At 38.4% G+C, this 26,258-nt stretch overlaps 1 protein-coding gene across 1 annotated transcript in view; it reads right to left on the bottom strand.

Moving 5' to 3' along the window:
* The window catches only part of LOC118829591 (guanylate cyclase 2G-like), a 91,407-nt gene that overhangs the window by 25,334 nt on the left and 39,815 nt on the right, over positions 1–26,258 (bottom strand). Inside the window, 10 exon segments of the mRNA XM_036736549.1 lie at positions 1,344–1,536; positions 2,580–2,720; positions 3,994–4,171; positions 8,476–8,631; positions 10,403–10,571; positions 17,960–18,031; positions 19,170–19,274; positions 21,363–21,446; positions 22,865–23,002; positions 24,985–25,151. Coding sequence (XP_036592444.1) covers positions 1,344–1,536; positions 2,580–2,720; positions 3,994–4,171; positions 8,476–8,631; positions 10,403–10,571; positions 17,960–18,031; positions 19,170–19,274; positions 21,363–21,446; positions 22,865–23,002; positions 24,985–25,151 — 1,403 coding nt within the window.

The raw sequence follows: 26,258 nt of genomic DNA, 5'->3' as shown, positions 1-26,258 counted from the left end.
CTCAATCAAGTCCTCCACATCATTTTCATCCACTTATAGCTCCAATCCTTGTGCTAAATTTACAGTCTTGTTACTCACTTCTTTGAACATTTCATTTTTGTCAAATCCATGAAAATTGGAACAAACTGTGGACACACTTTTCATACTCTCTTCTAAACTCTCTTCGTACATATTTCTGTTACATCTTCCCATACCTTTCAAAATTCTTTACATAAAGTCTAATTTGTGCAATGTAAATTTACATAAAGCTGTACATACATACTGTCTATATAATGGAACAGCTTAACAAACACTGGAAAAGAGGCCTTAGATCTCCCTCGCTCTGCTTTAATCTTCTAGATATAAATAGCCCCACTGTGGGACAAAGACTGGTGTGCTGCTCCAGGATGTTTGCAATGTCTGATGCCTCCAGAACTTAATTGCTAGGGTCTCTCTTATTGTGAAAATGACCTTATTGCGGTACCTCAGACACACATACCTGGACTCAGATCCCAAATATCTATCCTGTTCTAGAAAATCAGGAAACACATAATATCATCACTTACTTCACAGAATTGCCATGAGGATTAAATGAGATATTTGCAAAATTCTTAGCACAGTGCCTGGCCCATAGTAGATACTTAATTAATGCTTGTTCTTTCTCTGCTTCAGCAAACTATAAACCTGCCTATTATCACCATCCAGCATTTTCTATCATCTAGTCATTCCTCCTCCTGCCAAGGGGTGTGTGTGTGTGTGTGTGCGCGTGTGTGTGTGTGTGTGTGTGTGTGTGTGTGCCTGCGTGTGTATGTGTGTGTATCAGTCCTCACCTCTTCTCTTTATCCCTCATGAAATGAATTTTCACTGTATATTAATCAGAGATTCCTTCAAAAGCACTGCATAAATAATTAACTAGAAATTCAAATCTACCCCATATTATCATTCTTTCCTCCTTAGAAAAGTTAACCATCACACCCACAACCATGCAAATCATGCCACAAGATCTAAGCATGGTCTTTACAACAAAACGGTCAGTGTCATATCTGGGTTATTGGAGGGGGGTGTGATTAGCCTAAAGAAAAAAAAGGATCTTGCCTAAGACGAGGCTAAACCTCTTTCAGAAACAGTTTATTTCTTCAAATAAAGTCAGAACTCAACTGATGAGAGACTTGACAAGCATAAACCTCTCTTATTAATCAAACCCTGCCCAAGAAATTAAAAAAAGGTCAGATATTGACTCTGAGAAAGAATGGGGCCAAGCCTGAGATGGAGAGCTCACCATAACTAAAGTCTGCCTGTAGCTTCAAATTCACTTTCAAAGAATAGCAAGTATTTCCTCCTAATCCGTAACTGGAGTAACTCACCTTATAGACATCATATGTTTTAATGATGTTGTCAAATAAACTGTAGAGGTCATTGAGGAGACCTACAACTTGCAGGGGTGTGCTGAGAGAACACAGCTTTGTAAATCCAACGATGTCAGAGAAAAAGATGGTCACAGAATCAAAGTGTTCTGGCTCCACAGATCTCCCAGCTATAAGCTGCTCCCCAATGAAGCTGAAATAGGAGTGGGGGTGGGGGTGGAGGTGGGGAGAAGTTGTCATAGAAATAATCTTTTCTTTATCTATTTCAAAACATACCATGCTACACTTTAAGTTCTGTGGTATTTTACACATATACATCTCCACGTCATGTGTTACATAAATGGATTTTGTTTCTAGTTACAGCACTTAGTAATTATGGAGAAAGTCTGTCCATAGTTATCCTCTCTCAGCATGGATGTTTGAAAATGGGACTTTTAACAGAAGACCATAAAGAGGAAAGAAGCATTTACAGAAAAGCTTTTCTCTCTAGAACAACACACTTTCTCCTGTTGATTGCACCACTTTCAAAAGTAAAGCCTCATTTTCCAATAATGGAAGACAGTGTGACAATCCAGTGATATACAGGCACACAAATCAATATTTTTGTTTCAATCAATCACACGCAAATCAATATTCCCAGTTTCTTTTGTTGGGGTAAGGAGGACAAGAGATTTTAAATGAAAACACATAAAAGAAGACATCTTGCTTACTGCTAATGGAGGAAGTTCATATTTGACAAATAAACAAAAGAAAGAGGGTCTAGATTTAGAACACACAGTTAGCTGGGAGTACATTCTGCACAGCCCAGAACAATGAATACACATTTCTGTGGATGGAGAAATTAATGACTAGACTTATGAAGCTAGACTGCCATCTAGTGGTATAGTTCATGCTGCTGGGTTTACCAGTATAGACCGCATAAAATGGCACCCCACAGAGCATATAACTTGGGAAGGACCCAAGATGATACTAATAACAATGTACATTTATGTGGGACTTCAAGGTTAGAATTATTTCTCTGCAAAAACACTGCGAGGTACAAACACACCCAAGTTTTTAACCAGAGATTCTTTCTCTATATTCCTCTTTACACACTACATCTAATTGCCTTGGCTTCCTCATAGGGAAGGATAGAATATGTGTTTCATATTTCATGAGGTCTCTTTAGTCCCACTTAGGTGAAAATGTTGATTCACGAGAAGGGCAAAATTCTGTATGTGCTAAGCTCATAACTACCTGGGCAACATGGTAGATAGAAGCTTGTCTATCTTTTTCTTCTCAGACAGTAGCTGTGTGGTCCTCTCTTCCACCACCTCCTCCAGATGATTGGCATACTTTTCTAGCTTGTTCACCATGCTGTCCAGGATGCTCACATGGCTTTGAAAGGATTCAAATAGTAAGATCTTTGCAAAGAAGTCAGTGATCTCAGGGAAACGAAGGTAGCAACAACAGCACCCAAGAAACATTTTCCTCTTTGGGGTTTTCCAGATGCGGTAAGTACAATGCTACAGACTAACAGTAGATGTAGGCTTCAGGTTCCATAATCATTAAATTTTCATCTCTATGGTCCCTTTCATCTCTACCACCCTATTTGCCAAGCTTCTCTTTGTTGGCCTTCCCAGCCCAAGAATTTACCAATAATGTTCTAACTGCTGTTAGAGAATGTGTACTTCCATTCTGGAAGTAGGTTCATTTCTGGTCATTTTTATGTAATGTGGACAAATAAGTGAGTTCCATCTCTAGCTCCATTAACCCAGGGTTCTACAGATAGGGAGGATTCATCTATTTGTTTTCATTATACTTACCTATGCAGACCCCCTATATTTAGGATTCCTATTCTTTCAGATCTCAGACTTACAGAATGTTTCTCTTTATTTTTTTTTCAAATAACAAAAATCTATTATCTCTTTCTTCCATTTTCACATTGTGAAAAGAAAACCCTTATAAAAAATATTTGTAGTCAAGTGAAACAAATTCCCACATTGGCCATATGCAAAAAATACATGTAGCATTCTGTACCCTGAGTCTATCACTTCTCCATTAGAAGGTGGGTAAAGTGCTTCATCTTCAGTCCTCTGGAATTGTTACTGTTTGTTGTGTCAATGAGAGTTCTTAGCTATTTCCAAGTTGCTTGTCTTTATAATTTTTTTTATTTAAACATTTTTTTCTGATTTCATTTGTATCCCTAGCACATTGACTGGCACATAGAAGGCACTGAATAACTGCTTGTTGATTTGACTTATTCTCCTGGTTCTACTCAGATTCATAGACTATTAAAGCTGAAAATATCAGAGAGATTAATTTTACAAAGAGGAATTTAGGCCCAGACTTGTCTAAGGTAACAGGGAAAGCTGGTGGAAGAGCCCAAATTAAAAACCCAGATCACTTAATTCCCAACTCTGTACTGTTTCCACTGGCTCATTGCCTGCCTTGTGGCTATATCTAAATGAGTCAAATAAAGCATAAATTTGAAGCAATTAATTATCCTCCAGCTAAGGAGTCTTAGAACTTGGATGTTCTAAATCTTAGAACTTGGATGTTGATGTGCTAAGATAACAGGACAATAATAATTCCCCTTGAACCCTTTTACCCAAATCTCTACTAATGTTGAGTTTTTAGGATAGCTCCAAAAAATTGGAATTGGACTCACCCTTCTGGGTTGGCTTCTCTTAAGATTCTCTTGACATGAGAGAATGTTGGTCTTTTCTCTGGAGACTCATCCCAGCAAGTCCTCAACATGGTTATAACTTTCTCACTACACTTTTCCTTTGACAGCTTTGGTCTCAGAGGAACAGCGGCAGTAGGGTCTTTTATTCTATTGATGATTTCTGTAATTCAGTTGGGATATGGATACCTATAAATCTTGGTAGTTTACTACCTTACTTTAAATGACTTGTTAATTGAATGACATTAATCATTAAATCTGCTAGAAATTGGAGGCTGAGCACCCTGAACATTTCATTCTTGCCTTTATCATCAGGCAGGTCTAGGGATTCATCTATCCTGCCTCCACATGAATACTTTTACCCTGCACTTTCCACCTATTATTCAATGATGAATAACATAACATTACCATTTCCATCATAAAGGGATCGACAATGTATTGCCCTTTGGACACATTCAAAATCACTCAAAATAAGCTTATGGTTACCTAGACTGAGGCTATCTTTGCTAGTCACTATTCCCATTCCTTTCATGTCCATCCATGTTAGCCACGTGTCTCCCATGTTGTATACTATCTTTCTATTGTGCCCACTGGAATGAATGTTCTATTGTTAACAAATTGCCTTTCCTATCAGATCTGTGTCCTCTACCAAGAAATTATTTGTAGGTATTTTGTATTTCATTTTCGATGTACATGTTGTTTCTCCTCTATAGAATGTAAGATCCTTGAAGGCAAGATTATTTTATTTTTGTCTTATTATGCTATACTATGCTATGCTATGCTATGCTGTGCTATGCTGTGCTATGCTATGCTATACCATACTATACTGTATCTGGTATAGTACCTGGCATACAGTTTGTGATTAATTAATGCTTGATGAATTAGTTTGACTACTTAAAAAGCAACTCCTGGCCATGAAGGAATCTTTTGTAAGCAAATAACAAGCTCCTAATTTATCCCTTTTGAAAGTTCAATTCCTTTACATTGTTTTGTATTATATTGAAATACATTGATATAAAAGTTTGGGAGTTGAGAGGCATTTTGCACTGAAAGCTCGTTTTATTCATTTTATTTCTTATAGCACCTTATGTATTATCCTATACACAAATTTACTTTGAAAATGTTGCCATATTCTATTTATCTCAGCTTCCTTCCCCTCTTCAATGTTAATTCCCACAAGCAATTTATTAAGTAGTCTGACAGCACATTGGGATGAAAATGAAAAATGCATCCCTTAATGGAATAAAATGTATCTGAAACAATGGTCCAGCAGGTAATTAGGTTTCACTTACACTGTAGCAAGGATGAAACCATCTATTGTTGCCTCACAATAATAACTAATACAGCTCAAGGAAAGAAACAATTATTCTATGATCACCTCTTCTACTGTCTTACGTTCAGTTCTATTACATAAAGTGGAACAAAAAAAATAAAAATTTAAGAGCAAAATCACACCAAGGGTCTAAAATGTCTCAGGAAGTCCATTATTATCTGGGGATGTCTAACTGACTTCAGAGAACACTTATGACTTCTTCCTGAAATTGTCTTTAATGGTTAAGTGTGCAGCAATTGATTTTTATTTATTTGACTTTATTTTGGTCACACTTAAAGAGGTCTATTATCTAAGCTGCCCTGTGGGGGAGTGGAAACATTTAGAGGAAAGTGTGAATTTGGTCATAAATAATCTCTACATCCTATTCACCATGAAACTAAAACAAACAGATTTCTCTCCTCTCTTACCTCACCAACTCCCTGGCTATCAATAATAAAATTGAGGCTTTTGTGAGTTTAACCAGACAAAATGAGTGTGTGGGTCTGGGGGGGGGTGCATGCCTGTTCTTACATAGAATAAAAGAATATTAGAACTAGAAAGAGCTTTAAAAGTCATCTAGAGACTTACTTCTTTTTGGATATGGGCAAACTAAAGTCCAAATGTTGGAATCATTTAACTAAGTTCATATAATGAATTAGTGGTAGAAACCTGTTTTCTAAAACCAAATTTCAATGGCTTTTCAATAGTCCTGCTTCCATTTCCCATAATTAATTGAGAGCTATTTAAATTTAGACATCTGAAATTGGCTGTAAAGTAGTGAGAGCTTCCTGAGTTGAAAATTTCTTGTGGTGACATTTCCTCCATACATCAGTGGATTCGTGACATACCTTCTCAGGTTATGTGGCTCTTATAGATGTCTTCCTGTAAACCTTCCATGGGGGTCATCTCAGTATACACTGGGATTTCTCTTAGTTTCTTGACCTTGCATGTATACCAATATGGCATGTGAACCTTCCATCAGTTAGTCCTTGCTCTCACCACATGAGTGATGCATCTGTGTGTCTTGTCACATATACCACTGAGAATTTTTGGGTGGTAGTGTTTTGCAACCTACACACATCTACCATTTACCTCTCTACTGGTGACCTATACATTTGATTTTTTTGGGAGACTATGGTATTCCAAGATATGCAATCATATTGAATCACCTGAAGAATATTGATATTAATCAATATTCTTAGAACTTGGATGTTGATGTGCTAAGATAACAGGACAATAATAATTCCCCTTGAACCCTTTTACCCAAATCTCTACTAATGTTGAGTTTTTAGGATAGCTCCAAAAAATTGGAATTGGACTCACCCTTCTGGGTTGGCTTCTCTTAAGATTCTCTTGACATGAGAGAATGTTGGTCTTTTCTCTGTTTCATAGAGAAGAAATAGTTTTTTTCCCAATGAAAATCTAGTACACTCCTCTTATTTAATTCTGAGCCTACCTAATGCATCCATCTAACTTATTCATTGATCTATTCTCACGTTTATCCTTAAAAGTCCTGGGGATGATGTGAATTAGTTGGAGCTCTTGCCAAGGTTTCAATAAATTTATTTACACTACCAATGTTTTCTTGTAACTGTTTTATGATGTGATACTATATATAATGTTCCACCATGAACCTAAAGAAGTTTATATTATAAATATATCTTCTACATAACTGTCATATCCCTTCCCTTTACAGGGAAATCAAATGTTGGCTGAGTGAAGCAGTTTCTAGACGCTTGTTTTCTTTATTGTGGCAATTGATTTATATGTTAAACTTTCTTAGGAAATGAAAATGTGTCAAAGTTAGTTTTATGATCCATTCCCCATTTTGGGGGATTGCTTAATTAGATCAATCTTGAGTGGGTTCAGTTGTATGCCATATCTTCTTCTAATTTGATTTTTTCTGCTAATTTAATGTTGATTTCAATCTTAAATCAAGGATCTGATTATACAAAGTTCTTATCACAACAGCTGGGGTGGGCTTATGTTTATTGAATATTAGAATATTAGATTACATTTATTTCTGTGTGTTATAAACCTAGTCAGTTCCACTGGCCAATCTCTTTGTTAATACCAGATTGCTTTCTTTAATAATAACTCTTTTGTAGTATATTTTGAGATCTGGCACTGTTAGACTCCCTTTATTCCCATTACTTTTCATTATTTCAGTTGAGATTCTTGACCTTTTTTTCTTCCATGTGAATTTTGTTATTTTTTCTAGTTTCATAAATTAATTCTTTGATAATTCAATTAGTGAGGCATTGAATAAAGTAAATCAATTTAGGTAATATTATCATTTTATTATATTGGCTTATCTGACTCATGGACAATTAATATTTTATCAACTATTTAGGTCTGCCTTTACTTCTGTAAATAACTGTTTGTAGTTGTATTTAGATTGTTCTTGTGAAGAACTTCATAGATTCTTTTTCCTCAAAATGAATCTCAGGCATCATCTTCTACATGAAGTCTTTCCTAATTCACTTAACTGCTAGTATCATCCCTCCCAAACTACCTGTGTGCATATATTTAGTAATTTTGTATTTATGATACACACACACGTATATATATATATATAATGGCTCCAAGTGTAAGACTCTTTTTCACAACACTATATTTCCTTTATGACCTACTAGGGTGATGTGACATGTCCATAAATAACTGCAATATAAAATCAAACATGATAAGAGAATGGAGGGCACAAAGTAAAATGGGAGGGGGGGTCATGAGGGTGATGCTCAGATTCCAATGAGTATGAATAGACTAAACTAGATAATCTGTAAGGCCTCCTCCACTTCTAAATCCTGTGATCTCAGAAGGAGGCAGCATTTGAGTTGGGCTTTAAAAGGATGGAAAGGGAAAGAGGGAGATAAAAACAATCTACATACATAGAGTTCAATAGATTAGTGGCTTAAGCAGCATAGGAGTAGTATGAGAATCCATCTGTTCCCTACTTCCAGCTTTGTTGATTGGGTTAAACTGTTGTACTTTGGGAGCTAATGGTTGCATAAATTCAGTTCACTTCTTCCTATCCATTCACTGGGAACAGCATGTTCCTTCACTTTTGATTTCCTGGTTAAATATTTTAAAAGACAAAGCAGTCCAGGTGCCCAGAGAGGGGAGAAAGAAAAACCAAGAAATCAGGTAAGCTTTACCTTCAGCCTCCTTGTTCAGGTCTTCAAAGGGCCCACATTGATTGTTATAAATAAGTTCCCTCATTAGGATAGCAAAACTATAAACATCTCCTTTCTGGGTGCCATGAGCTAGAGACTCCTCCAGTCGTAACAGCTCTGGGGCCGTCCAGTAGAGTTCTGCAAGCCAAAGAGGAAATCATTATGGAATGACTGACCTATACTGAATAGGAAAAAGGGATCTGGCAAGAGAGAAACATAACTCGATGCTACAACTTAAAATACATTAAGGGAAGCAAATAGTTGTTTTTATTGCCTATCCCATGATGTCTCCCATATCTCCCAAGGATTCCACACCACCCTCCAAAATCCACACGTGACCATGCCATCTTCAATTCTTTTTGACCCTCCCACTCCTTCACCCCAAACCCGCCAAAGGAATCTGCTTATAGAACTCATTAGGTCTTAGTGATGAGTTAGAACAAATCCAAAAGAGAATGGTTAGGATGTCAAGAGGAATAAAGACCATGTCATGTGAAAATTGATTGAAAGAATTGAAGATTTTAGCCTATAGAAAAGAAGACTCGAGGAAGGTGAGGAGTCATAATAGATGCCTTCAGATACTTGAAAGACTGTCGTATGGAAAAAGGATGGCACTTATTCTGCCTAACCCCAGAGGACAAATCTAACAACAGTGGGTAGAAGTTGAAGGAAAGCGTGATTTAGACTTGCTGTAAGGAAAAGCTTTTTTTTTTTTAAACAATTAGAGCTAGCCAAAAGTAGCATGGACTACCTTAGGAGGGAGCAGACTCCCTTTCATTAGTGGTCTACAAGGAAGGGCTGGATAAACACTTGTTAAGTAAGCAATGTTGTACAATGGAAAGAACACTGAGAGCTGAGTTCAAATCCTGATTCTATACCTGAGTAACTTGGATTAAGCAACAACCTCTCTGGACCCTATTTTCCTTCTCAGCCAAATCTGTGAGGGGGAGGGATTGGACTAGGTGACCCTAAATTTTCGAACAGCTAGGCATGTCCTGGAGCCCCTCACACCACCAAATCAAAAGAGCTTGAAGAAACCTTAGAGGTCATCTAGTCCAAGTCCCTCATTTGGAGGAGAAAACTGGCTCTTCATTGGATTGGGGGAGTTAGGTTACTTGCCAAAGATCAAAGAGCCAGAAGATGAATGAGAAGGGATTAGAACGCAAGTTTTCTAACTCCTTGTCTAGTATTCATTTGACAACACTGTGTCACTTTCCACACACACCTTTCATTCTGCACTTTGATGGCCTATTTTTCCCTTCTAGGTGGCTCTGAAGCATCATTTTATACTGATTTCACCTGCATAAAAATGCTGGGGTTGGATGGAAAGGGCAGAGAGAAATAATGTAATTTCCACCTATCGTGCATCCTTAGTGAAGGTCCTCATTGTAAAAACTCATGAACTTGTAGAGTCCCTTCAAAGGCACACCGTGATTCTCCAACAGATAGCAACAACATAATCAGTTTCTGTTACCATCTAACAAAGGAAGACCTCAGTGTCCCTCAAATAATATTTAGAGGGTAATTCAGGGAGTAAGAGCTGAAAATTACCTAAGCCAAATCCATCATTTTCCAGAGGAGGAAACTGAGGTACAAAGGAATGAATTTACTTGCTCAAAGTCATCCAACTGTTGGAGACAGAAATGTGATAAAAACTGAATCTTCCAACTCCCAGTCCAGGGAATCTTCCACACAACACACTCATTTGCACTTAGAGAAAGCCATTTTCCTTGTCCTGGTGAGATCAGCCACATGGCAGCCAACTCAAGTCAAACAAAAAGGGAAAGCACATGTTTACACATGCATAGCTGTGCATACATGTGCCTCTTCAAGAAAGCAAAGATGGGAAAAAAGAGCAATATCCTATTACCACTCTGAATCGATAGGATGCCCAAATTCTGTAAATTACCTGAGTAGTCAGTATTTCTTTCACTCTTTGATTTAGACTTTCTTCCATGCTTCAGTTCCCAAAGCCCAAATCCAGACAGCTTCACCTGCATTCGACTATCAACTAAACAGTTGGAAGGTTTCAGGTTGCCATGGAACTTCAATGGGCTTTTATGGAGAAACAACATTCCCTGGGGGGTAGAAATAAAACATGGCCAATTATACCAAACCAATCTCTCCCAGAATGACAGAGGAAAGACAAAAGGAAAATTTCATATACATATATACACACACATATCTATACACACATACATACACATGTATATATGTATATGTATGTATATATACTATATTTATGTGTGTATTGTGTACATGCCTATACATGCACATACACACATATATACATATATGTGTGTGTGTGTGTGTGTGTGTGTGTGTATGAAAAAGGGGCAGAGAGAAGTGGAAAGGGGCATCACTGGGCATTCATTCAGCAGTCATTTATTCAATGCCTACTGTAAAGAAATATTCCATTAGACACTACAAAGGATATAAAAAGGATATAAAGGATATAAAAGAAACTGAAAAAAGAATCCCTGTCCTAAAGAAGATTCCAATCCCATGAGGAAGACAAAAAATGAAGCAATAAGGCACTATGACACAGTGGGTTGTGTGCTAAATTTGTTTCTGAGATCAAATCTTGCTTCTGATACTGTATCATCATGGGCAAATCACTTTACACCTCTTTATCTGCTTTCTATTCTATAAAATTTGGACAAAATAAACATGGGACCTGTCCCACGGGTTTGTTGTATAGCTCAAATGAGGTAATTGATATAAGGCACATTTTAGTGTGCTACATATGTCTTTGTTGTTTTAATTGCCAAAAATAAGTTAACAGGCAGTCATCATATAATAAAATCACTGGACTTGAAAGCCAGAGACCTAAGTTCAAATGTGTCTTATCAATTACATGACAGAATGTCTATTTTTCTTCTGTGAAATGAAGATAATATTTGGACTGATTTTCTACATCATGAAGGTATGGTAAGGTCTGAATTCAATTCAACATACAGTTATTAAGTGCTCACTCTGTGCAAAGCAAAGGAAAAACACAAATAAAACAAATAAGAATTCTTGTCCTCAAGTAGTATATGTCATATTTATATGTGTGTGTATATATATTTACATATATAATATATACATGTGCATATGATACAGGTACATAGATTATATGTATGTGTGTGTACAGATATATCTGTACTCATGTGACTCCCCCCCACCTACCACTGGGTGCTAGATGGTGGGGCTGACACAAACCAACAAGAGGCCCCTAACCTCAAAGGCCCCAAGCTGGCATCTCCATTCAAAACCATTTGATGAACAGTAAAAGAGAGAAACACTAAGAATTACCACTTGCTCGGCCACTGAGTTCTAAGGGCCGCTAGGCCTTACCATCTCTCCTGCTGTTGCGCCCTCCAGAATCTTGAGAACTGCTATCTACCAGGCCATGGAATCTTAAAGACCCCTGGGCCTTGGCATTCTCCTTGCAGCTGAATTCTTATATATCTATCATTTCCCACAAATAGAATACGAACTCCTTAAGAGCAGAAACTCTCAAATTTCTATTTGCATTTCCAGTGCTTAGTATGGTGCTTGGCAAAAAGTCAACATTTAAGAAATGCGTTTGTATTCTATTAGTGAATATACCACAAAGTAAATAGAAAGCAATTTCATGAGAAGGAAGAAAGCTAACAACTGAGGGGCTCAGGAAAAAACCTCAGCATTATGTAAGAAGTCACCCTTGAGCTGACCCTTGAAGGGAATTAGGCATTTCAAGACATGGAGCTGAGGAGGGACAGTATTAGAGATATAGAGGATAGTCTAGGGAGAAAAAGAATGTTACAAACATGGTATGGTGAGTGGTTCAGTTGGCTAGACTCCAGAATGCACGAGGTAATGATCTGAGAGGTTTTTTGGAGTTGAAATAATGTAAGATGAACCGCTATGGGTGATAGAAAGATCGAGGGTTTGAATATCTCTGTGTATAGCTAGCTGAAATGAAATGAAGGTGCAAATCATAGGAATTAGAACATTAATGATTTTGGAGACAAGGACTTTGGAGATATACCAACACATTTGGCAAAGGCAAGAGTAATGGTCAAAAAGAGACTAGAAGCCAGGTTCTGATTTCCTTGAGAAAACAGAACGATCTGGGCGCCTCTAGATAACTTGAAGAAGAAATGGTTAATTTTTTTCCCCTTCCAGTATGATGCACGCTTTCTGAGGACAGGGATCCCCACCCCCCAGTTTTGATCTTTCAATTCTCAGAAGAAGCAAGCAATAAATCAACAAGTATTTATTCAGCCCCCGTGCACCAGGCAGCGTGCTAGGTGCTAGAAATGCAAAGACAAAATCAAAATAGTCTCTGGATTATTCAAGGAGCTTCTGATCTAGCTGGGAGGGACATCATGTGCGTACATATAGGTACTTACACACAAGACAAAAATAAGATAATTTAGGGGCTAAGAGGAAGGAAACAGCAGCTTTGAGAAAATCACTGTGACAGTCATACGGCAGACAGGTTAAAGTGGGAAAAGCTCACAAGGAGCTCAATCAGCAGTCTGTTGTAGTAGTCATGGTAAGATGTGAGAGAGGCCTGAGACAGGGTGACTTACATCCTTAATTATTGTATCTGAACAAGCTTGCAGTGTGATTGTTGAACCCCTGACAGTGATATTTAAAAGATTATGGAGAATAGGAGAAGTACAACAGGACTGGAGAAAGGCAAATGTTGTCCTAATTTTCTAAAGAAGAAGATAATTAAATGTGCAAACTATGGGCCAGCAAACTTGACTTCAATTTCTGGCAAATTCTAACATTTGTTATTAAAGAGATGGTTACTGAACAACTAGGGGGAATACACCAGTCCTCACAAAGAACAAGCATGGTTTCATCAGAAACAGGTCATGACAGATTAATCTTATTTCCGTTATTGAGGGTAGCCCTGGAGAATGCTAAAAATATGGTGTACTTAGGTTTTAGCAAAGATCCCCTTTTACAGAAAAGATAAAGAGATGTGCATTAATAGTGATGTCATTTTGGTCCTCTTCAAGAACAAAAGACAAAAACCAACCAACCAACCAGTATGATAGTCAGATGGTTTTGAAACTATGAACTAGCTGGACTCAAAGAGTAAGAAGTGTGGTATAGTGGAAAGATGGTCAGTCAAGAGCCTCTGTTTAACTGCCGTCTCTACCATTTATCATGTTTGATGCTGAGAAAGCTACTGAAGCTTTCTGTGCCTCAGTTTCCTCATCTGTAAAATGAGGAATTGGGCATATAGCATGTTCCCTTTTCCTTGTGATTATTCCTTGTCAGTCATGTGGTCTGACTCTTTGTGACCCCATTTGGGGTTTTCTCATCAAAGATACTGGAGTGGTTTGCCATTTCCTTCTCCAGCTCATTTTATAAATGAGGAAACTGAGTCAAACAGGGCTAAGTGACTTGGCATGGGTCACACAGCTAGTAAGTATCTGAGGCTGGATTTGAACTCAAGTCTTCCTGACTTCAGACCCAGCTCTCTATCCACTGTGCCACCTAGTTGCCCTAAACAGAGAATACTCATCAAATTTACTGACAACACAAAGCTAGGAGGGAAAGCTAACCCTAAGCAACAGTCAGGATCCCAAAAGATCTTAACAGGCTAGAACAGTGGACTGTGGAGAGAGCTTAAGACTTGCAGCAAAAAAAAAAGACCTGAGTTCAATCATTCCTCTGATACTAGCTGTGTGACCTTGGGCAAGTCAATTAAACTTTTCCACGTCCCAGACTATCTATGCGGGAAATAATAGCACCTACCTCACAAGGTTGTTGTATATAGCTTTGCAAACCAAACACGAATATCTGTTAATTTTATTATTATTCCTATTAACAGACTAGCTTATCCTTGGTGTTCCAGGTTGGGCCCAAGACCAGCTCCTGTAGTTGAAGTTCAGCACTAGAACTAAATTCATAGGTCACTTAACCAAAGAGACTTACTTAACCACAACAGAAGGTTCTTCAAGAAGAACACCTCAAGCTGATTCAGCTAAACAGATGTCCCTTGTCTGAGCTGCCCATCTTTTATACCATTCAAGCATCAGAGCGCAGAGCTCCTTGTGGCTACTTCTTATTCAGGTAACCAGTACATGATGTCAACAGCCTGAGCCTGTAGTCCTCTGAGTCAACAAAGTCTCAATACCTTTCACGGAAAAACTAGCCTGCATTGCATGGGAGCAGAAGGTAGGACACTGTTCCTACCATACATATAGGTTCAAGGAATCTATTTTACAAGAAAGTAAAAGATTAGAAAAGGATGGCTGGACAACAGTTTATCTGAGAAAAGCTGGGTGTTTTAGTCCTCTGAAAACTCAATACGAATCAATAGTAGTGAAAAACGCTAATATAAAATCTTGGACCTCATTAAGAGATGTATAGTTTATAAGGAATTGATCATCTTACTTTATTTACCCTGTCCCCACATCTGGAATGTTATATTTGGTTTTGTATATCACATTATGAATAAGACAGAGATCATCCAATGGAAGCAACTAGGAAACTGAAAGACCCCACCTTTATATTTATGAGGACTGGTTAAAGTAACCTAGCATATGTTTGTAGCCTGGAAAAAGCCAGAAGGAAGGGAAGTGACAGCTATCTTCAAGGACTATACCTGAAAAGGCATAACCAGGAAGAGGGATTAGATTACACTTCTTCTGCCTGGCCCCAGAGGGCAGGATTGTATAGTGGAAAGAGAGCTGCATTTGGCATCCAATCTGGGTTTGAATCCCAGCTGTGTCACCATCAAATCAACCTCCCAAGTGTTCAGTTTCCTTATATATCAAATGAGGGGGTTGGATAAGATGACTTCTAGGATCCATCTATCTTTAAATCTATGAGCCTATGGCAGAACTGGTAGTTGAGTGGAATTTAAAAAAGAAGTGAATTTAGTTTTAATGTCAAAAAGGAGGGGGGAAAAACCTTCTTAATGATTATAATTACACAAAAAAAATGATATGGGCTGCCTCAGGATGTAGTGGGCTCATCCTCAATGAAGGTCTTCAAAGGCCGAAGGGTCTGTGGTCAAATGTATTTTAGAAGAGATTCTTTATAGGGTACAACTTGGACTACACAGCTGCTATCAGTTAAAAGCATTTACTAAGGACCTACTATGTGCTGGGCACTATGCTATCAGTCATTCAGTTATAAGCACTTGCTAAGTACCTACTATGTGCTATCAATCAGTTATAAGCACTGTGTGCTAAGCACTCTACTATGTTCCTGAAAGTCCCTTCCAGCTCTTAAAATCTGTGATTCTCTTGGTATTCTGAGTGGGGGGAACTCCTGAGCAAAGAAATGGAGATGAGGATGAAAAAGTTGTTCTTAAGAGATGATAATATCAATTCGCTAACTGGGAAAAGCAATATTTATGTGACAGGTTGAAGGATTTTATTTTATTTTCCTTCTTCAATTTTCAAAAAAGAAACAAAGACTAAAGGGATATATTTGCTTTTCTGGAAGAAGAATAAAAAGTGAGCAACTTGGTTCCTGATGAAAACATTTGAATGTGCTCCAACAGTCACATCAAGGCAATCTCGCCCCATTTGCCTCTCAGGTTGTCGACTTTTTAGCTCTTCCATCCTGTCCTTGCTCAAAAGACAAAAAAACCCTGATTTACTCAGGTGATGACATAGCTTGGATTTCAAAGTGCTGCCATAACCCACTCATTTTCTTCTCCATGGGCTACCTCCCTGAGGCACTGTTTCTAGTGAGCATCAGAATGTACTGGAAAGAAGGACAAGAAATCAGGAGACTTGGATTCAAGTCTTTGCTCTACTACCAGTATTGTGACTTTAGACAAGTCACTTCTTCAACAAACATTAATTATGTATAAGGCATAGTGCTAGATGGTGAGGATATGAAGAAAAGATGAAAGGGTGCCTGCCCTCAAGGAGCTTATATTCTACTGGAGGGATGTACTGAGAGACATAATACAAAGTACAATCCAAAGTCATTTGAGGAGGGAGCAAGCTGTGGTAATCGGAGGGATCTGGATGGCATATGAGCTGAGACTTAAAGGGACCCTTAAAGATGATATGAGGTGGGAGTAAATGGGAGCAGGGCATGGAAAAGTAGAGTTTGGTAAATAAAAAAGAGACCAATTTGTAAAGTCCATGAAAGAAGGAGGGAAAGGTCCATTGGAGCCAGATTATGACTCCACTCCTAAATGTCAGGCTAAGAAGTTTGTATTTTGTTTGAGAAGAAAAGTAATCCAGGGAAGCCACTTGTCTTCTCCTCTTGCTCTCACATTCCTCACCTGTAAAATAAGGAAGTTCAACTAAATTTTCTTTAAGATCTCTTTCTTATCAATTAATTATTAATGAAAGCACTGCATTAAGGCAGTCCAAGGAATATAAAGGAAACTGAAAATATAATCTCTGACCTTGAAGGGAAAAGGGAAGAGAATAAGCATTGACATAGCATCTACTATGTGCCAGGCTCTGTGCTAAGCACTTTTGCAAATTTTACCTCATTTGATCCTTACAATAATCCTGGGAGGTGGGTGATATTATTATTGTCATTTTACAGTTGAGGAAATTGAGGCAGACAGAGGTTAAGTGACTTCTCCAGGGTCACACAGCCAGTAAGTGTCTGAGGCCATATTTGACCTCAGTTCTTCCTAACTCCAGGCCCAGTGCTCTATCCAGCTACTAGTTGTTTCTAAAGGAGACTCCTCTAACGAGATTCCATTCCCACAAGGAATACCAATTCTATGATTCTGGGACGGTACTGCCTTGCAGTAGCCTCTCAAGAAATAACCTCTTGGGTTTGAAGTATCAGATCTAGGGAAAAATGTTACTAGAAAATATCTCCTATTTTAACAGTGTAATGGATTTTCTGAGAAAGTTTCAGTCAGGAGAATACTACCTTCTCTGGTTCTCATTTTTTTTTCATCTGTAAAATGACATGGTTAGATAGGTGATCACCAACGTCCTTCCAGCTCTAACAACCTATGAATTTATAAAGAAAGGACCTGAGTGACTTTGGTGAAATGTCACATTAGGAAAAGTTCTCAAAATATGCAATATGATTTGGCATAATCCAGAAAGGGAACCAGGATATACGATAAGTGTGATTTGAACTGGAGCCTATCAGCCTCAAACAAAATGGTAACAAGTTTCCAAATGGGCATCTCTTCAACAATTTATACTGGATTTCAATGCAGTTAGGCAGATGGTTGAGATTACAGAGAGAGGTGTCAACTAGTTCTGCAGTGGGATCCCAGAACCACTCACTCTTCTAGTTACCGTAAGTTCCTTCATTATAATGAAATTTCATTTCACACATTTAAATTGCACATTGCATGCCAATGCATATGTTTACAGTTATTTTACACATACAACGTAGTACTCAGTCAGTGTTAGCCAAGGCTGAAGAAATGTATTCCCACCTTATAAAATATGTTCATATGCATAGAATGTCTTAGGCATAATTGTCCTTTACCTCCTTTGTTAAATACAAAGGTCCGTCTGATACTCACATTGACTATGTCATATGCAAAAGATAGCTTGAATATCCAATCCAATTCAATGTCAGAATTTCTTAGAATATCCTGAAAGACACAGTTATTCAAGAGAAGATTCTCCTGTGACTCAGTCTGAAAACAAAGTGGAAGGTCTTATATTCTAGGACATACATCCAACATGGATCTCTTTGTACATTTAGGTACATGCGTATACATCCATAATGCACTTATTCATACACATAGGTATATACATCTATATGTGTATATATAACTTGAGTCAGAAGTAACAAAGTCTGGCTCCTTGAGGTATTTTATTTTTAATAGAGTCATTGTAATATAGAGCAAAAAAGTACTGTGTTGCAGTTACAAGGAACAAAATTTCATTTTGAGACCTATTGGTGGTGTGACCTGAGATTGACTAACTATATGAGTGTGGTCATATCACTTAACCACTTTGAATGTCATCTTCCTTGTCAATACAATGATAATAACAATACACCTCCTACCAAGCACACAGGGTTATTGTAAAGAAAGTTTTTAGTAAACAATAAAGTACCACATAAAGATGAACTATTATTTTAATTCTAAATCTGAAACCAGAAACTTTTCTGGGGAACAGAAAAGCTATAAATTTGACCATATACAATGAGATTAAGTCATTTTGATTTTAAGGACACTTCCTCATTCCTAGAATGTACATAGGCTATATGGTATGGGCCTTGGGAGGAAATTAAGAATTGGCTGTGACACCTTCCCCAAAAGGTAAAACCAAATTCAGGCTATTTCTAGACCTAAACAAATGAATCAGTTAACCTTTTAACTTGACCCAGGTAAACAACTAAACAGATAATGCCAATTCTATTATTCAATCAAAGAGAGAGGAAGAAAAGGAGATGAAGATACAGGGAGGGGATGGGAAGGGAGGGGAAGAGAGAGGTCCATAGCATTTATCCTAAATGCTTAATACATACTACCAGTTATCCCTTTAAGGGAAGGAAAGGAAGAAAAGAAGAAAGAAAGAGAGGAGGAAAAAAGAGAGAGAGACAGAATCAGAGAGATAGAGAGAAAAGAGAGAAATGCAGAGAGACACAGAGGAAAGAAAGGGAGAGAGAGAGAGAGAGAGAGAGAGAGAGAGAGAGAACACCCCAAAATGACCTGACCAGACCCTGAGAAGCTTCCTTGCTAGAAGCTACTAATTCCTACTGAAGGACCACGATTATCACACCTTCAGACTTCCTTTCCTGCAGTACTGAATGACGAGACAGATGTTGGGTGGCTCGCTGCAAATACCAAAGAAGAGAACTAGATTTTCATGCTTCAATTCACACATCTGAAAGCAAAGAAATGGTAGCAGCATGTGAGATTACATTGGACATACAGAAAATATAATAATAATATTACAATAATAATAAAACAACTTACATTTACATATCATCTTATTTACCAGGCACTTTCCTCACAATAAGCATGTGAGGGGGTAATATAAATATTATTATTCATATTTTACAGATGGGGCAGCTACGTGGCACAGTAGATAGAGTGCCAGCCCTGAAGTTAGGAAGACTCATTTTTCTGAATTCAAATCTGGCCTCAGACACTTAATAGCTATGCTATGTGACCCTAGCAAATCACTTAGCCCTGCTTGCCTCAGTTTCCTCATCTGTAAAATGAGCTGGAAAAGGAAATGACAAACCACTTCAGTATCCTCGCAAAAAAAAAGAAAGAAAGAAAGAAAGAAAAAACCCCAAATGGGGTCACAGAGAATCAGACACAACTGAAAACAACCGAACAAGAAATGAACACTTGAGAAAGCTTACGTGACTTGCCTGTGATCACAACTCAGCAACTTCAGAAGCCAAATCAGCTATCAGGTCCCACCACTCCAAGTCTGGTGCTTTCCTACTATTGCTTGGCATGAGTTACTCAAGAAAAAGGAGGTGAAAACCCATTCTCCCAAACAGAAACAGGCACCCATTTGCTTGGCATTTAATCAATACAGCCTAGAGGCAGAAGGAAGGACTCCATGTCTTCTGAAGATTTTTCTAAGCCTTCCTTTGCCCCTCTAATCTGTTTCAGTGATTTTTATTTTTATTTAACAAATAGAACCATGTAAATTATAAGCGAAAAGAACCTATCTTGTTTGACTTCCTATAATATTTCACGGCTATTTTGTTTGATAATGCTTTGATGATCAGCACTAATATGTAAGGCCAGTGATTCTCAAAGGGTATGTCACAGCATGCAAGTATGCCATGGATTTCTTCTAGGTTTTCTACAAATTATGCGGAACTTAAACTTGTAATTACATGTGTGTGAGGGTGGATCTCCCTCGAATTATATGGAACTTACACTCACAGATGAGTGTCCTAGTGTGCCTTGATTCCTCGCAGCAAAGGATAATACTGTTCCATGAGCAAGCAAAGTTTGCAAATTTTGGTATAGATGTAGGGTGAGGATCCAGGACTGAGGAATCCTAATGTGTGCAAAAGACAAGATAAAGAAGGGCCTACCATAGATACTGGAATTAGAAGAAAGCAGGGAAGGAAGAAAGGGAGGAGGAAAGGGAGGGAATAAGGGAAGGTTGGAGAGAACGGTGAAAGGTGGGCTAGATAATCTCTAGAATCTATAGTAATCAAGAGAGTACCCAAACAGGTATCGGGAAACCATAAAGAAGCCTTAAAAGTGCTATTGTAAAGCAGGAGGGTCTAAAACTGGAGGTCAGAGGCTAGAGATTCAATAACAGAATAATAACTAGCAATTTTGGCTTCCATGACAAAGTCTATTTGAAACAAGTGGCACAAAATGCACCATCAAATCAAATACCTGAGAATCACCTGGGCAGGGGAAGAGATGTCAGTTCATTACTCCATTCAGGAGAGCCAGAGATACCCTGTGTGTATGGTAGGGTGGGGTAGGGGTGGAATCAGGGTGGGGTTGGTCTTTGGAGAAGTTCAGCTGGGGTTCTAAGAGGCAGGAGCCAGTCACAACAGTTCCAAACCATGTTGAGTGAGAATAGTACCCAGAGGCACTTTTGACTAAGGAGAGTAGTCAGCAATGCAAGGGCAGAGACTAGAAGGCACTGAATCAGTGCAATTTAGTGGTGAAAGACTTGGATTTAGAGGTAGGAGACCTAGTTCTAGTTTTAACCCTTCCACTAACCAATTGTGTCATTTTAGGTAAGTTATTTCACCATTCTGGGCTTTAAATGGCAAAAATCCTAAATCCTTGACATATCATTGTATAAAATAAGAAGGAATTGGACAAAATGATTTCTAAGTCCCTTCTAACTTGAGCATTCTACTATTCTATGAGCAGTGATTCCTGCTGAATGAATTTCAGCAATATTACAAGTTCTTCCTGGCACACAGTAGGTGCTTAATAAATGTTTATTGTTAAAGACCAGAAGGTTGAGTCTTACCAGCTGTATTTCTCTCAGAACGGATGGCTTCCTAAAGCAGGATTCCTTTTCATTATCAATATATTGAATGGCAACATAATTGCCCTGGAATCAGAGAGAGAAAAGGGGCTTTCTTAAACCAGGAATATGGACAGAGGAAATTCGAACTGCAATAGAGTAAGGAGAAGAGCAGCCAGGCAAGGGATTACACGGGTTTGCCCTGTCTCTAACAACACAGAACCTTTAGCTAAGAATCCCCATCAGCTTCACTGGTCAAACCACTCCCAGAACATTTTAATACCATCCACTGAGTCTGAGCCTTAACATCTGTTTGATCAGGCAAGGAAGAGATAGTTATTAAGCATCTACTATCTGCTGGGGACTGTGAGTGGACACACAAAAGTATAGGAAATAGGGAGGTAGAGTGAAAAGAGCACCAGACTTACCAGTCACATGACCTTGGGCAAATCATTTAATTTGTCTGAACTTTGGGTTCCCAGTCTATAAAATGGGGATAATCAGACCTGCCTTACTTGCCTAGTGGAGTTATTTTAAAAATCATGTGAGATAATATATACTATGTATATATATTCATATATATATATTTGTTATATGTGTGTACAGATGTATATGTACGAGAGGAGAAGAGAGAGAGAAAGAGAGAGAGAGAGAGAGAGAGAGAGAGAGAGAAGAGAGAGAGAAGGAAAAGAGAAAGAGAGCACAAAAGGGGAGGGAGAAATTTACAAATGATTGTTGAATGAATGAATTCAACACTGAAGGCAGAGGAGTGACACTTTATAAGCAGTAATGTGACTGTATGAAAGCTAGCTGGAAAGGATTCCCTCCACAGATGACTTGTTTGATGAAGAGCATAGCAACTGTTATGAATACTTGGGAGTTCTAATAAACCGAAAAAAAAATTTTGAAATCCCTCTCTGAAAAAAAATGCTGACTTCAAACACTGATCTTGAGACACTTTTTATATGAAAATATATGTCTGCTACCTCCCTCCTTTTCTTTTGCATAACATATTATATTTTCTAACCCCTTCCTCTTCAGTTTAAGGAGAAAATATATATTTTTCTCTGAATATTTTTTCCCCTTATGGATAGTTATCCATACCAGGCCTAAACTTCTGAAGACGTGGTATCCACAGTCGTTAGAAGTAGATTGCATCCCTCTGAAGATTTGAAAAGAGTAGCTAGGCACACAGTCCATCGAGGTAGAGGCTGTATTCTCAGAATGTAAAAGCCTGCAGGGTTCACCACTGCTGAAGCAAACTGCTTCAATAGCAATTATACTTCCTACCATTTTGTCGATAAAATATTTGCCACACTCATTTTTCCCCTTGGAACTAGATCTATAAAATGGAGGTAATAATACTTGCTAGAAAAGGCAGAGTGTGTCAGCTCACGTAATGCTTCACACAATTCAGAATGGCTTCCCAGGATGACAAAATACAAAAGCTAAAAATGGAAGGGGTTAGAAAAATGCACTCAGGACCAAACTCATCAAATTCGTACCTGGTAAAGGCCCACAGTGGTATAAAAGCCTTCTTCTCCCTGCTTGTCCTGGAAGTCTGAGCTCAGATTGCTTGAAGTCATCATGCTTGAGCTACAGCTTTCATTTCCTCTAGATCCAGGTGTGCCCCTCTGTGATTGCTGCAGCAGGGTAGTAAAATGATTTTGCAAAGTAGTTCTGAGCCCTTCCTGGATCCCCTGGGGCCAGGGAAATCCCTGCCCTGAATGGTGATTGTGAGAGATGATACCAAGTTTAAATAAATCAACCAACAAGACTCTGATAAGCATCTCCTGTGTACTAAGCAAAGAGCACAGAGGCCAAAAACAAAGGAAGAAAGGAAGGAAGGAAAGAAGGAGCAAGGGAGAGAAGGAAGGAAGGAAGGAAGGAAGGAAGGAAGGAAGGAAGGAAGGAAGGAAGGAAGGAAGGAAGGAAGGAAGGAAGGAAGGAAGGAAGGAAGGAAGGAAGGAAGGAAGGAAGGAAGGAAGGAATTCCCTCAAGGATTCTGTGTGTGTGTGTATTTGGATGATACAAACAAACACACAAATAAACACTTATTTACAAATATAAAACGTATGTTAAATGTTTGCTATGTACAATGCATTCTAATACTGCTGGGCTAATAGTAGAAAATATCTCCTTACCTATCCTTTGATCTTGATATACATTTTTTAAAAGTCATAAAATCTCAGAGTTGGAAGAGACCTACAAAAATTATCTACCCTAATCACTTACCCAATGCCAAGAAATCTCCTCTCCCAATTACTAAAAATATATTCTCTCATGAGGCAAACCATTCTATTTTTAGACCATTCAAATTGTTAGAAAAGATTTTCCTTAAACTGAGCTGCAACCTGTTTCCATGAGCTTTTACCTATTGACAGAGCCATAACTAGGAATTATTGGGTTTGGAGAAAATTCATTGGGGGCAGGGAAATTGTGATAGCACAGAGAGACAGTTTAATTGACAAGTGCAGGCATGCTGAGAAAGGGAGCAAACGTATAGTCCTTAGAGTTTGGTTGGGGCCTCAGATGAGCAACATCATTCTGAGAGGACCCTGCAGGACACACAGTGGTGGCCCATGAAGCAAGTCACGGGGACAGCACCACAGGGACGAATCTCACCCTCTCACTGACTCCTCCCCCTAGCAAATACACTCCTGGTGCCCTGGGGTAAAGTTCCAGGCAATTTGTATTACAGTCTGTTGACACTAGTTCTGCAGCTCCCCACCACATTCCCTACCCCCAGTCACACAGAATAAATCTACTCTCTTTCTCACATGACAGTTTTTCAATTAAATTAAGCCAGCCATCACTTCTTCTCTTCTCCAGATTAAACATCTCCAGTCTCTTCAAACTATTCCTTAGAAGACATAATTTCCAGACCCTTGACTATCCTGGTCACTGTCCTTTAAACTTGCCTTCAATCTGTCAAATGTGGCACTCAGAATGAAGCACGATGCTCAAATATGCTGTTTCCAGTGCAGAGTATCACCTCTTATAACCAAGGCACTACAAGTCTACCGAGAGAGACTAAGCTAGGTCTCATATCAATCATGCTACTAGTTCACATGGAGCTTCAATTCAATTTAGCTCAACAAATATTTACTGAGCATGTGCACAGAGTCCAGCATAACGTTTCTCATTATACTGGGCACTGCGAGATGTAATATAAATAAAAGGAGGCCAGTTCTTTTTCATAAACTGTTATCAAGCCAGATCTCTGTCATGTACCTTTCCAATTGAATTTTAAAATCTCTGTGAGAACTTGGCCTTTTTACTTGTTAAATTTCATTTTTCCCCATCGTATTAGGTACCCCTTCCAGTCAATTTCACTGCACTGCAGTTGTTATTTAATGAACAATGGCTAGTGGCTCAAGTGGCCAAAGAATATGGACATGATCCTGAAAAAGCAAACAAACAACTAGATGCGACCTGAGAACAGTTTATTTTCTTGGCAGTGTATGGCCCAGGGCATAAAACTACACACCACAGGGATTTAATGGAGTTCTTTACATATGAGTCAACATGGGTCTTATTTAAAAACTAGGAAACTCGATGGATGCCTTGGAGTATCCATTGACAAATGAACAATCATAACAATTACCCACATGCTTGATTGTACCTTGTTAAGGGGCAGAATGATGATGTCCTCATAGTGGATTTTCCACCAAGCATTATCATGGGGTAATAATAGGTTCTTTTTCTGCATCTTAAGAAAAAATACAATGCTGGCAGCTCCAAAGACTGTTACCAGGATGATGAGAGCCATCACAATGATCATGGTGACACCTGGATGAAGAAGACACCCAATCACTCGGGACTATAAAATGCCATCACTGAGCAGGCACATGTATACAGTAGCATATTCACATACAGTGATATAAGTAATGGGTCAGTCAATAAACATTTATTAAGTTCCTACTTTGTGCCAGGTACTGTGCTAAGCAATGGGCATAATGGGGAACAATTTGTTGCTTAGTGCATAGATTTCTGGAGTTTAAAGAGACCTCAGAGGTTATCTTATCTGCACCCTACTCCAGGGGACTACTATCGGCCCCTACCCTTCTACAGGTATCGTCTCTACTACATTCTCTCAAGAGTGGCTATCTAACTTCTTCAATACCGCCAGTAACAAGGAATTCACTATCGTGCAAAGAAGACTAACTTATTTCTAAGAAAACATGTTCCTGGGTCAAAGGGTGTGCACATTTTTGTGGCCCTTTGGGCATGGTTCCAGGTTGCTCTCCAGAATGATTGGCTTGGTTTGCGGCTCCACCGACAACGTAACAGTGCCTTTTTGTGTTTTAAATTGGGAGGAAGAAGGGGAGGTTAATGAAAGGTGGTGGGAGTTAGTGATGTGATAATAGTAAAAATGATGTCATAAAGGGCCATTGTAATATTTTGTGTAAATTCACACAAGAGAAATTTATCTACTAAGATGACAAGCAGAACTGTTTTGAAATGAAAGTATAGAATTATATTTAAAGCAAATGGTATGATGCAGAAATCATAGTTTCATATACAGTTCTATTTTTGCATGTTTTACGTATGGAAATTTCTCTTTGTGGTGTTGAAACTTAGTAATAAATAAAAACAGTTCTAATTCAAAAAATAATAAAAAATAAAAGAAAACATGTTTAAGAGTCTGCAAGGGGTAGAAGGGGTATTGCACCAAGTTACAATAGGTGGAAGGGATGAGATAGGTTTCCTGCTCTTAAGAAGCTTGCAAATTTTGTTCATATTTAGGAACAGAACCAGGTGAAGATTGTGAAAGGAGAATAAATCATCTTCAGGGTACCCAGCCTCTGTTTTCTCCAAGTTCCTTCTTCATTGCACTCATGTCCTTATCTTCCTTCATACCAAAACCTGTTCTTAGTAAAGATTCTGCTTGTATCT

Source organism: Trichosurus vulpecula, chromosome 8, assembly GCF_011100635.1.
Source record: "Trichosurus vulpecula isolate mTriVul1 chromosome 8, mTriVul1.pri, whole genome shotgun sequence".
Classification (NCBI taxonomy): domain Eukaryota; kingdom Metazoa; phylum Chordata; class Mammalia; order Diprotodontia; family Phalangeridae; genus Trichosurus; species Trichosurus vulpecula.
This window is presented reverse-complemented; position numbering and strand designations above follow the sequence as displayed.